At 41.2% G+C, this 13,194-nt stretch overlaps 1 protein-coding gene across 1 annotated transcript in view; it reads left to right on the top strand.

Annotated features, from left to right (window-relative positions):
- CNTNAP2 (contactin associated protein 2) overlaps nucleotides 1–13,194 on the top strand; it is a 1,378,773-nt gene that overhangs the window by 1,018,926 nt on the left and 346,653 nt on the right. The window contains exon 15 of the mRNA XM_047095265.1: nucleotides 4,733–4,860. Within this exon, the coding sequence (XP_046951221.1) occupies nucleotides 4,733–4,860 (128 nt within the window). The remainder of the gene's footprint in view (nucleotides 1–4,732; nucleotides 4,861–13,194) is intronic.

A 13,194-nucleotide genomic window follows, 5' to 3' on the forward strand; every position in this document is an offset into this window, starting at 1 on the left:
CAAAAAGAAATAAAAGGAATCCAAATTAGCAAGAAGTAAAACTCTCATTATTTGCAGATGACACGATACTCTATATAGAAAACCCAAAAGACTCCATCCAACAACTGCTAGAACCCACAAACAAATTCAGTAAAGTCTCAGGATACAAAATCAACATACAGAAATCTGTTGCATACCTATACACCAATAATGAAGCAGCAGAAAGAGAAATTAAGGAATCGATCCCATTTACAACTGCACCAAAAGCAGTGAGATACCTGGGAATAAACCTAACCAAAGAGGTGAAAGACCTATACTCTGAAAACTATAAAACACTGATGAAAGAAACTGAGGGTGCCACAAAGAAAGGGAAAGACACTCCATGCTCATGGGTTAGAAGAATAGATACTGTCAAAATGTCTATAACGGCCCAAACCAATCTATGCATTTAATGCAATCTCTATCAAAAGATAACCAGCATTTTTTCACAAAGCTGAAAAAAAATTTTTTTTAAATTTGAATGGAACAACAAAAGACCCAGAATAGACAAAGCAGTCTTAAAACAGAAAAGCAAACCTGGACACATCAAAATTCTGGACTTCAAGTTATATTACAAAACTGTAGTGATTAAAACAGTATGACACAAAATAGACACAGATCAATAGAACAGAATAGAAAACCCAGAAATGAGCCCACAACTTTATGGTCAATTAATCTTTGACAAAAGAGGCAAGAATATATAATGGGGAAAAAACAATTTATTCAACAAATGGTGTTGAGAAAACTGGACAGCTATGTGCAGAAGAATGAAACTGGACCACTTTCTTACACCGTACACAAAAATAAATTCAAAATGGATTAAGAACCTAAATGTCAGACCTGAAACCATAAGAATCCTAGAGGAGAACACAGGCAATAATCTCTTTGACATCAGCCATAGCAACCTTTCTCTAGATAGGTCTCCTGAGGCAAGAGAAACAAAAGCAAAAATAAACTTATTGAGACTTCCTCAAAATAAAAAGCTTCTGCACAGCAAGGGAAACAATCAACAAAATTAAAAGTCAACCTATGGAATAGGAGAAGATATTTGCAAATGATGTATCTGATAAAGAGTTGGTATCCACAATACATAAGGAACTTACAAAACTCAACATCCAAAAAACGAATAATCCAATTAAAAAATGGGCAAAAGATGGAGTACCTGGGTGGCTCAGTTGGTTAAGCATCCGACTTTGGCTCAGGTCATGATCTCACATTTCGTGGGTATGATCCCTGCTTCAGATTCTGTGTCTCCCTGTCTCTCTTCCCTTCCCCCACTCACGCTCGTTCTCTCTCTCTCTCTCAAAAATAAATCAATATTAAAAAAAATTTGGGGGGGTGCCTGAATGGCTCAGTCGGTTAAGTGTCCGACTTCAGCTCAGGTCATGATCTCGCAGTCTGTGGGTTCGAGCCCCGTGTCGGGCTCTGTGCTGACAGCTCAGAGCCCGGAGCCTGTTTCAGATGCCGTGTCTCCCTCTTTCTCTGACCCTCCACTGTTCATGCTCTCTCTCTCTCTGTCTCAAAAATAAATAAACATTAAAAAAATTTTTTTTTAATTTTTTAATGGGCCAAAGACGTAGGTAGACATTTTTCCAAAGAAGACATACAGGTAGCCAACAGACCCATGAAAAGATGCTTAACATTACTGGTCATTAGGGAAATAGAATTCAAAACTACAATGAGATATCACCTCACACCTGTCACAATGGCTAAAGTCAACAACACAAGACACAATAGATGTTGACAAGGGTATGGAAAAAGGGGAATCCTCTTGTACTGTTGGTGGGCATGCAAACTGGTGTAGGCCACTCTGGGAAGTAGTATGGAGATTCCTCAAAAAGATGTAAAATAAAATTATCCTACAATCCAACAATTGCCCTACTAGGTGCTTACCCAAAGACTACAAGAACACTAATTCAAAGGGATACATGTACCCTAATTTATAGTAGAATTATCTATAATAGCCAAACTATGGAAACAGCCCAAGTGGTGTCCATCAACTAATGAATGGATAAAGAAGTGTATGTAATGTAACTTCAAGTTATATTACAAAGCTCTATACAAAGTTACATATATATATATATATATAATATATATTTATTTTTTATATATTTAAGTATTTATTATATATTTAATATATATTATATATATTATTTATTTATTTATATAAATATAATTCATGCCAAGTATTGATACGTGTCTCTTACATGGCTGCCTGCCATAGTGTGCAATCAAAATATTAATTATTAATAAATTTTAAATTATTTTTCACTATTAGATTAAGTGAGTTTTGTCTTAAATGTTTCTTTTCCCACCTCAGAGATATCCCTGTGTCTCTTCCCTATCCCCACACTCACCTGTGGGGACAAGTTGTGGGACAGTCCACCATGATAGTCAGTGAAGTATTTGCTCAATAAATTCCCAAAGGAAAAATGGATACTGATGGTTAAGAGCAGGAGTTGGCACACATTTTCTATAAAAGGCCAGATAATAAATATTTTAGGCTTCAAAGGCCATATGGTCTCTGTCAACTACTCAACTCTTCCATTATAGTGTGATAGCACCATAGACCATATGTTAGAAAAAATATGGCCATATTTCAGTAAAACTTTATTTATGGACACTGAATTTTGAATTTCATGTAATTTTTCCCATGACACAAAGTATGATTCTGCTTTTGATTTTTTTTCAACCCTTTAAAATGTAAAAATCATTCTTGGCTCATGGGCCATAAGAGAACAGGCAACAAGTTGAATGGTTGTCAGCACTTAGTTTGCAGACTCCTGATTTAGAATCATGTAATTCTAAGTGGTAATGAACTGTGGAGAGTATCAGCCTGAAATTTCACAGGAATACACTTCATTCCTAGTGGGTTGTCAAATTCCAGTGTGTTGAAGGGTGTTTTCATTTATTGTTACTTTAATAAACTGCATATCAAGTTTAACGGCAAACATTTTGTTCCCCCTGTAATGTGATTTTAATTGATAGAAATTCTAATAAAAGGAGTTGGGTTTGCAAAAGAGTCCATTGAGGTATTTGAGGCTAAGTCATCAGTTGATACAGTATCAGTAAGAATCACAGTGCTTTTCTGCATGATCTTAGTTCTCACTTGACAAACAAATTTTTAAAAAAGAAACTTTATTTGGGGAACTCAAGGGCAATGAATAAATTAAGGGAGTATAAAATACATTTGTTTGAAGCCCACTGGCTGAATTCTGTGACTCCTTTCTGTTTCTGTGGGCCCTGACACATGAGGGAATGTGTGTTCACTGACATTCCAGAGGGTCAGAGAGATAAGTAACTATCCCTAACAGCATAGCATTTAAAAGACAGGCTTCCAGGGGCACCTGGGTGGCTCAGTCAGTTGAGTGTCCGACTTCAGCTCAGGTCATGATCCCACAGTCTGTGAGTTCAAGCCCCGCGTCAGGCTCTGTGCTGACAGCTCAGAGCCTGGATCCTGCTTCGGATAATGTCTCCCTCTCTCTCTGCCCCTCCCCTGCTCATGTTCTGTCTCTCTCTGTCTCAAAAAAAAAAAAAGAAAAAGAAAAAGAAAAAGAAAAAAAGACAGGCTTCCAAGTTGGTTCCCCTCAATTCCCTGAACTATTTGCTAAGAGATAGGAAAGACAAATCTTTAACATGATTATTGAACTGTCTCTCTCTCTCATTCTACTATCCTCCAAAAATCAGTTTTCTGTTATCAGTTGTATATACAATTTCAAAAACTGCTATTTATGTTCAGACTGTACAAGTGCAAAAAAAAATCATACAAAAGGGTAAGTTTGCAGAATGACTTTATAATGATTGGCGCCCCCCCCACCCCTCCGGCCCCAAATGAGGGCATTTCTCAGCCACAGCAGCACAAAAAGAGGATGAGGGGGCAGGAATTTCTTCTGAAGATGAATTCTGTGCTGCACCATAACTCACCTTGGGCCCATCCCCAAGAACCTCTCCTGGATTTCTGTATTCCTTTTCTTTTATGTAGGATGGGTACGGGTAGAGTTGGGAGACCTGAAACAAGATAAGTATAGGGTAAGCAGGAAAACAAGTCTAAGAGAAAAACCAGACTGGGCTTGAATGTTCACTCCACGCTTCATTATAGATGGAGATAGACTCTTGGTGGGCACCTACTCCATGTTGGAAACTTCTCATAGACTCAGTTGTTCAAACAAGTGAAAAAAGAGGAAGGAACGAAAGATGTCCCTTACTTAGCTGATGCACCGCAGGGAAGAAAACCTCTGAAGGAACTACTTCAAAGCAATTAAGGAGACAGAGTGTTTGTGTTTGTGTTTGTGTTTTAAGAGTTTTGTTTCCTATATTACCCAAGCGATCTGGTTGACTTCATTGCGCCCTGATTCCTGACAACAGCAAACTGCTTGTGTGACCAGTGTCTGGTGTGTGTTTTTCAAGCGGTGTGGTCGTCTACTCCCACACCGACATAGGATGCAACACGCTGGTTGTGACTCTCTGGAAATTGGGGTGTCAGTTCTGTTTTCCAGAAGGTAATGATGTCACAGTTGCTTCTGAGTAATATGCCGTGCGACCACTTGATGGAAGAGAGAGAACAGCTCTTTAACTGTGGTTCTACGTAGTGAACCTCTGAGCATTTATTGAAGGTGGTCAATTATTAGGCAATTTAAAGTTATCAGGAAAAACATGTTTCTAATTCAGCCTCCTCATCCTTTTCTTTTTTTTTTTTTTCTTCCCTGTGATTCAGGAGGAAGGATGCTGGCTTCTTATCCTACAAAGATCACCTGCCAGTAAGCCAGGTGGTAGTTGGAGATACTGACCGGCAAGGCTCAGAAGCCAAACTGAGCGTGGGCCCCCTGCGCTGCCAAGGAGACAGTAAGTTTGCCCAGAAGCTGTGGCTTTTGCACTTTCTTACCAGTTTTAAACCGTGTTTCCCAGAGACATCAGAGGGTGGCAAGAAACAGGCTTGCTCTTCTGTAACCCCTGAAGAAACATCACACGACGAAAACAGAACCAAACGGAGAGGGAGATAGACCTTAATACAGACAGGAGAGCGACAGCCGTAAAGCCTCCAGGACAGGAACCTAGATTTGGGCATACAATGTGGATATCCATCTTCCTTGTATATTCATATCTAACAAGTTTGACGACCTAAGTTTATGGTGATATAAATAGCAATGCTAATAGCATACAAGTGGCAGTCAACAGCTGTGATTCCACTGAGTGCTGCTGTTAATGCCATTAGCGTGACTATTTATATCACCATAACTCAGTTTATGGTGATATAAATAGCATTATGGCTTAATGTATCATTGTAAACTTGGATTACGGTCATACGACGTTTGACATTATTGCTATCACATCTCATCATCATCAGAGCTGGAGAGTCCCTTGTAAGCCCACGGTTGTTTCTGTCACTACGTCTTGCTTTCAGGATTCGGCACCACAGAGAGGCATTTCGGGCTGCTGGCTTGGACTGTGGGAGGGCAGGGAGTTCGAGCGATGATCCCGCCTAATTAAGGGCACCATTAGGATTTTATGTTGTTGGATACCCTTCAGTGTGCTTTATGTGGAGTCGGAGAGAAATGGTGCCAGGCTGCCATGGGGATTCTGCAATGAACATCCTGGGTGTCGTTTCCCCTCTTCTTGTCTATGCGCGTGGTTTCGGCAAGTCCCCCGAGAGTTCTGTGCTTTTTGTGATTGTGTGCTAGGCATCAGGAGACCCCAGATTCTGCTCCTTGAATAACTGACTTTCCAGGAGACCTCAGGCAAACCCCTCCACTTTCTCGGCTCTGGTAATGAGAATATCACCCGCGTCCCAACTCCTCCTGGGGAGGCCATAAAGATTTTAGTGCCTGGATCCGGATTCCTCCTAGCAGAGCATTCTGGGCGATGGAATATTATTACCACTTCCATAAATCAAGGGAGAATTAGACCTACCCGATGTAATAAATTATTGCATCGACTCCAAGAGGTGTCCTAAGAAATGTAATGGTGCATGCTTGAATGTTTACTACTTAGTAAATGGGGACTGTTGGCAATTAAACAAGGCAATGTTCCTGATACAAAAGAGAGACCGAGTTTATGCTGATTTGTCTCTCTTTAGTTAGTTTAAAACTGAGACTGGTCAAAGAGCTTTATCATGCATTTGTTGAACAATAATACTTTATTTGTTGAGCCAGGCTTAGGAGGACTCCGCAGTCAGAAATTTGATTTCAACTGTTTAAGAAAACGATATTGACACAAAATAATAGCGAGTATGCATTTTTAAAAATATTTTGAGGGATTGATGTGCGACAGGATGACTCTCAAAATAGGCAGATTCTCATGTGTTGTCCGATGAAACTCCGTTTCATTATGTCATGATTCTTCATTCATCTACAAAGGTAAAATATTTCTCGCTTACCGATGCTAATTCTGGAGCGAGCTATGAATTAAACAAAGGGCTCCCCGTGAAGTCATTGGTTAACTTGGTAAAGTTATAAAAATCCCACTTCTGCAAACTTGTTGCCTTCCTTACACAGAGGATTTCAGCCACATTACATAGTGTATGTAGAAGTGTGTTAACAGTTTATAGTTACTATTAGCTTGTTTCCCTTAATCAATAAATCAGTCTTCAAGAAAAATTTCTGACATGTCTGCTGTGTGTCTAGCACTTTACCAGACACTCTGAGAAATAAGAAACAGAAGCTCAAACCGCATTTTGAGAAACGCACATGAAAAAAATGCTGGAAGACAAAATGTATCAGATTTTGCAATACAATATTATTGCAACTGCTGCTCAAGAAAGGAGTGATATAGTGTATTTCAGCCAGACTTCGTATTTAAAAAGAGAAAACAGGAAAATCGTGGTGGCCAGTGTTTATTTGCATTTCTTTTCCAAGGCTGTTGTTCTTAGAGACATTTTTAGGACCCCTTATAAGACAAAGAACTGTCTTAATCATGGGCACGGCATGAGCTCAGTATTCTTACAGCACTACAGCTTAAGAGAGACTGTTTCAATCCATATTTTGCCTGCTACTTCATAAACCAAAAGCACAGTCCATATTCAATTGCAATTATATGGAACGCTTTTGTGTCTGAGAGGGAGAAAGCGAAGGCTTCCTTTTTTGCAGGCAACTGAGAACATCATACCTTGGACCTGAATTGCCAGGTAGCAGCTTTATCTACCTTCCTTTAAGAATGTTCTAACACGGGCACAGTAATGAGAAAATGTTCCACATCATGTCACTTTCCAGTTTTTAACATGTTTGATTTGCTCAGATACTCACAGCCCCCAATAAGGTGGGTGAGGTTAAGTATTAGCCTTTCTGTTTACAAATGAACAAAATATTTATTTTAAAATGTCACTGACACTACAAATTTCTGTATACCCTTGTAGCCTCTGGGAGGCTTCAGGAGGAAAGGCAGAGCAGAGAACATAAACAGCTTTCTCTGTACAAGGTCGAGGTGGTTTCCCTGAGTCAGTCGATGATTGAATGAAATCATTAAAAAAAAAAAATAGCCATTTGGGTCTTATCCCCACCACTCCCCCACCCACCCACATCCAGTTACCAATATAGCATGAATGTTTCAGGGATTAAATTTCAATCGTTGTGATGTAAAAAGTGTTACAGTGCATTTATTCTGTTGTTCATAGAGATTAACTTACTTTGTATCATTTACTGAAGTCTGTACAAAGCTACGGTTTAAAAAACCAAATCCATCATGAAAAAATGTCTTTCTCTGTTCGAGGAGTCTTAGTGATGCCAGCCCTGGAAAGCTGTGTCTTGAATTAGGTCCCCGTTCTATCCCCCAGTCTTAGAGCATGAAACAATTTTTGTAGGCTCTGACCAACCGTTTCAGTGGTTTCGGTTGGCTCCATCATCCCTGCTGAGTTTCATTTTGACTTTGACTCATCCGAACTCATAGGCCCATAAAATCCAAATGCTAAAGAAAACCGGTGAATTCCACTCAGGTCTGCTGCATTTCCCAGAGTGCTGAAAATGCTTATGATCTTATAGTTTAGTTTTCTATGGGGGTATTAGTGTTATTGGCGGGGGTAGGTTTTGTTTGGTTTTGTTTTGTTTTTCCAGACACGTTCAAACGGAAACCTCAAATCTAAATGAGACCCAGAGTATGACTAGTGATGGGTGGTTAGTCCTCGATACCCATCACCCACCCTCCCCTCCCTCCCAAAAGAGCTACTTTAGAGGATCAGCCACTCATAGGTAGAAATTGTTTTCACACTGTAAATGTATCATCATTCTTGCAGAGAGCTGCTAAACTTTTGTGGAAGCAGGACCGAAATAAACATTTTTTTTTTTTTTTTGGTTTTGGAGGTGGAAGTCTTCTTTGTACCATATGTGGTGAATATAATTAATTATAGAAATAAAGTATGTGCCAGATAATTGCTTTATTCTCGGCTTTATGAGCTAACAATTTCCCATATCTTCTCTAGGGATTCAGAGACTTTAAACAATTAATTAGGAGCAAGTTTGCTACAAAAGCAAGTGTTTTCAGTACACGTGGGCAGAAGCCATTCACGAAAACGTGTCACTCAAGGACCTCTTCTCCGCTCTTTCCAGAAGCCCGCTCTGGCTGTAAAACAGAGTCACGCTGGATGTCTAAAATGCAAAGTTAGTTTCTCAGGAACCCGGAATATTTTATTTATTTCTGCCCCGAGTCCACAAAAGTTTCGCAACTTTCTGCAAGCAGGATGAAACATTTACGTGTGAAAACAGTTTCTGCCTATGGGTAGCTGCTCCTCTAAAGTAGCTCAGGGAGGCCAAGAAGACAGGGTGAGGAAGGAGGCAACAAATCCAGCCCAGGAACACAGGGCAAAGACAAAGCCAAGGGTGAAATAAGATGGTGACGGAGTTTCATCCAGACGATAGCGGACCTCTGTTTTCTGGGAACGGAATCGTACGTACCAGCAGGAATCTTATAAGCCACAAGCATAACCAGCCATTCCCTTGCCGAGAGAGGCAAGGGAATGACAGTATCCACACCTCGTTTCTCCACAGATAAGACATTTCCAATGGGAATGCAAATGCGTATCATCCTCCAGGAGTCATTATTTCCTCAGAAGATGCTCCACATTCTTCTCCCTTCTCCCTTTCTTCCCACAACGTGTAGCCACGGACCCTTGCTTCGAGCATAGCTGGAAGCAAAAACAAAGAATCACAGTGTTCTCATGGTTGAAGACTCTCAGAGATCAAAGAGTGCCGACCGCTCACGTTCCAGACGAGGGACCTTGGGTCTAGGGAGGTTAAGTGACCGGCCCACAGTCTCCCAGCGGGGATAAGGCAGAGCACATTGAGACAGTTTGACGTGAGCTTTCATCTTTAGTAATTTCCCAAAGCCGAGATGAATGTTGAGATCCGAAGAGGGAGCTCTGACCTGGAACTCTGACCTTGGGTCCCTGCCTCTCGTCAGCTGAGCTGTGCAATAATGTGGTGCTGGCACGCTTACTCTCGCCCTACTGTGAGATCAGCCATCTGGAAAGCCTGATCGAAAACCCACAACCACAGGGATGAAGGGTCAGTGGCAGAAAGTTGGTAACTTTTGTGTTTTGTTTTGTTTTGTTCTGTTTTTGTTTTACTTCGACTTTAGGTAGTTTTTCGGTTGATAGCAGAAGGCAGGGGGAAGAAAGTCTAGAATGATGTGTAGAAATGATTAACCTCTATTTTTTTCTTAATGTCCCAGCCTTCGCTGCTATTGCCCTGGGCTGCTACCAGCTGAGAAACAGGAGTAGCTCTAAGAACAAGCAGAAATAGTGAAATTTTCGGGATCAAAACGGGGGCTGATTCCCATTAAAGGATTGAGCCCTCTGGGCGTATCGGAGAGCAGGTCCGATTACAAAGCAGCAGACTTAGAAAGAAGGAAGTCTTGCTTAGCTTTGGTCTTCCAGACTCCAGAGTGACTTTGAACAATTAGAAGTGGACAACTCCCTGGGAAGCATCAGCTCTTTAATATTAGATGGCCATTCAACGTTAGCCACAGATGCACTTTGGAAATGGGAAGTAAATTTACTTCGAGTTTGGGGGAGAGGGATGGTATTTGTGTTTTACAGTAGATACGGTGTTTGTGTGCGTGTGACTGACTTTCCTGCCTGTCCTTTCAAATACCGCTCACGTTTGGAGGAATCGTCCCATCCCACAGAGGAGATGCGTCTGGCTATGTTTTTGTCCCCTTCCCTGGGTGCCCGTCCCTTCCCTAACCTTGGCACTTCGCAGAAGGGACAGGATCCCAGATCCGGGAGGGGCTTTGTTCTGTAAGTTGAATCCCCACGGCTGGGTTCCCCTGCTGAACTTTCCAGGTGATCTCTCTAAACCATTTGCAGGAGAGAGTTAGGCTCGTTCTGGCTGTCTGAAAGTGTACCTGCAATCCTGTCGCTAACTGCTCAGAGTTAGCACGGGTTTCACGGTCCCCAACAAGGCTGCCTTCACTTCGGACATGGGCCACAAGTCTGGGGCTCCCAGGCTATCCTGCCCCCCTGACCCACTGATACAAGTTTGGGGGTGCCCACTATGCCTTAGGGATCAGTAATGCACCAGAATGACTCAAAGAACTCAGGAAAGCACTGAATTTAAGATTGAAGTCTTATTATGAAAGATACAAATCAAGACCAGCTGACTGGAAAGGTACACAGGGTGAGGTCTGGTGAGGTGGGTCTCCGACACGAAGCTCCCTTGTCCTCTCCTGGTGGAATGAGGACACGTGACCCTCCCCCCAACCTGCACACATCAATGCGTGCCACCAGCCCGCTCGCCAGGCTTTGGGTGTCCACAGTTTTTACTGAGTTTCATATGTAGACGCAATTGAATAAGTCATTGGCCACATTATGGAATTTAGACTCCAGCATTTCTTCCTTCTCCTCCCTGGAGCTGGGAGCTGATACCTCCTGGCTTCAAGCCCCACCCCTCAAATCCTACAGTTGGTCCTTCCGGCAGGACCAGCCCCCATCTTGAAACTCTGTAAGATCCACCAGGAGTCACCCCCTAAGCATAAACCGTCAGGGCCTACCATGAATGACAAAGACATTCCTACCACTCAGGAAATTTTAAGGGTCTCAAAGCTCCATTCCAGGAACCTGGGATGAAATGACAGAGAAATGACAATCACATCACAATCTGTTTTCTCTCTTTGGTTGCATTATTAGTATGTTCACCCCCAACAATGGATGGCAACGTAGGGAGAGATCCATATCCCAGTGCCCAGGGAAATGCCTGCCACATTGAGTCCCTCAAATAGGTGTTCATTAAATGAATATGAATCGTTAAATAACCTCAAAAGATTTAAATAAGCATTTCAGACTAACAATGGAGGCAGTGCCACGAGGCAATGCATGATGAATTGCAGAGAACTTACACGGACGATAATTGCTATACGGGTCCAAGAGAGGACCTATCGCTTGATTTATATGCACGACTATTTTTAACCTCAACAAGGCTTTTTGCACATTTATTCTTCTTAACTAAGTAAAAACTTTTATTCTTTTGTACCTTGAAAATCCCTTGAATCTGATGATTATCTTCAAATTAAGGATTAAAAAAAGAACGTTTTTGGTAAGTTTTTATATTTTCCCTAACACTTCTAAATTAAGATGCCCATGAGGTATTACATTTATAGAACTCATTGTTTAATCTAAATTAGATTAACCCCCCCCCCCGGCACTTCAGAGACCCGAGCAGACTGTTCCACACTTTTGTTTATCCGTGTCTCAAGGTTATTACTGACAAAATTACAATTAGTACTTCGAACTTATTGTTAGGGTGCTAAACTGTGAGCTGTAAACTACCTCACTCTGGCATAATTAAAACCGTGTTCCAGTTCACCTGCTTTATGGTACCTGCTCGGCTTTTCATGCAGTTTCTTTTCACAGTCCTAACTGCATGCAGGCCTTGGAAACTCAGAAAGTTCACTGAAGAAAACTGTTAAAATCGCCTCTTCTTGAAGTTTGCTGACCGTTCCAAAGTAGCAATCTTACTACAGTCATCGGGATAAAAAAAAATTGTTCTAAACTCTGGCAAGCATTATGTAAGATCTGTATTACTATCTTTAGAATATATCCCAGTTCAGGGACATCTGGTTGGCTCAGTCGGTTAAGTGTCCGACCAGCTCAGGTCATGATCTCGCGGTTCCTGGGTCCGAGCCCCGCGTCAGGCTCTGTGCTGACAGCTCAGGGCCTGGAGCCTGCTTCAGATGCCACGTCTCCCCATCTCTCGGCCTCTCCCCCATTCATGCTCTGTCTCTGTCTCTCTCTCTCTCTCTCTCTCTCAAAAATAGATAAACACTCAAAAACTTCAGTATATATATTTTAATATAAATTTATATATTTCAGTTTACATATTTAATTTATATTTGACATATATTTTAATGTAAGTTTTAATATGTATTTGAATATATAAAATATATCCCAATTCAAAATTCACAGGATATGTGCATAGAAAGCAGGGCAGTTGGATATGTGTCCACCTGTTGGCCTGGTAGGCTGCTCCGTGAACTGCGTGTACAGTCCCAAATTGAAAAGAAGAGGAAGTCATGTCCCATTTAAACATTTTATCTTTGAGCCAGCCCCTGAGTCATTTGTCTTTGGTTCCTAGACCAACGCTTAATTGAGAATCTCTCTCAGTCCTTAAAGTGTGAGTAGAAAAACCAGACTCAGCAAGGGTAGCTTGGTCTTTTGATGAAGGAGAGGTCCTTTGCCCTTTAAGATTCTATCTGTGCCTCTTCTGTTCAGGGTTTTTCTGGACTTAAGCTTTAGACAATGAAGTAGCCTGACAGTCTTGTCTCTAATCCCTGTGTCTGATGCTTTAAGTATTCCTTAGTTCCATTCCAGTAGATTATCCTAATCAGTTTTGTTTTATGATATTCAGACCTCTAGAATTTAATTTTCTTATACTGAGTAGGATGCAAATTGGGCTTGAACTTAAAATATGGCCTGTTATGTAACAGAACCGTTCACTGGTTTTCACCAAGTTTGCGACTCGACATAAAGACCTCAAAGATTCCTCTCTGGTTTCCTTCCCATTATCATACCTGAGATAATAGTGTGACTGACTCAAGAAGTAAAGAGCGCCATGGGATAACCTCATTTACTTTGGGTGCTTGGTTTATGCTTCAGTTTGGCCGGAGATAGCAAGTTGGCCCAACTGCCTCAGTTTTCGGCGTTTAAAAAACAAAAAACAAAAAACACGCAGAAATCAAAAAGGTAGTACTTTTTTA

Source organism: Lynx rufus, unplaced genomic scaffold, assembly GCF_022079265.1.
Source record: "Lynx rufus isolate CCGP_SWC_20201006 ecotype Redwood Valley unplaced genomic scaffold, mLynRuf1.p SCAF_4, whole genome shotgun sequence".
In the NCBI taxonomy this organism is placed as follows: domain Eukaryota; kingdom Metazoa; phylum Chordata; class Mammalia; order Carnivora; family Felidae; genus Lynx; species Lynx rufus.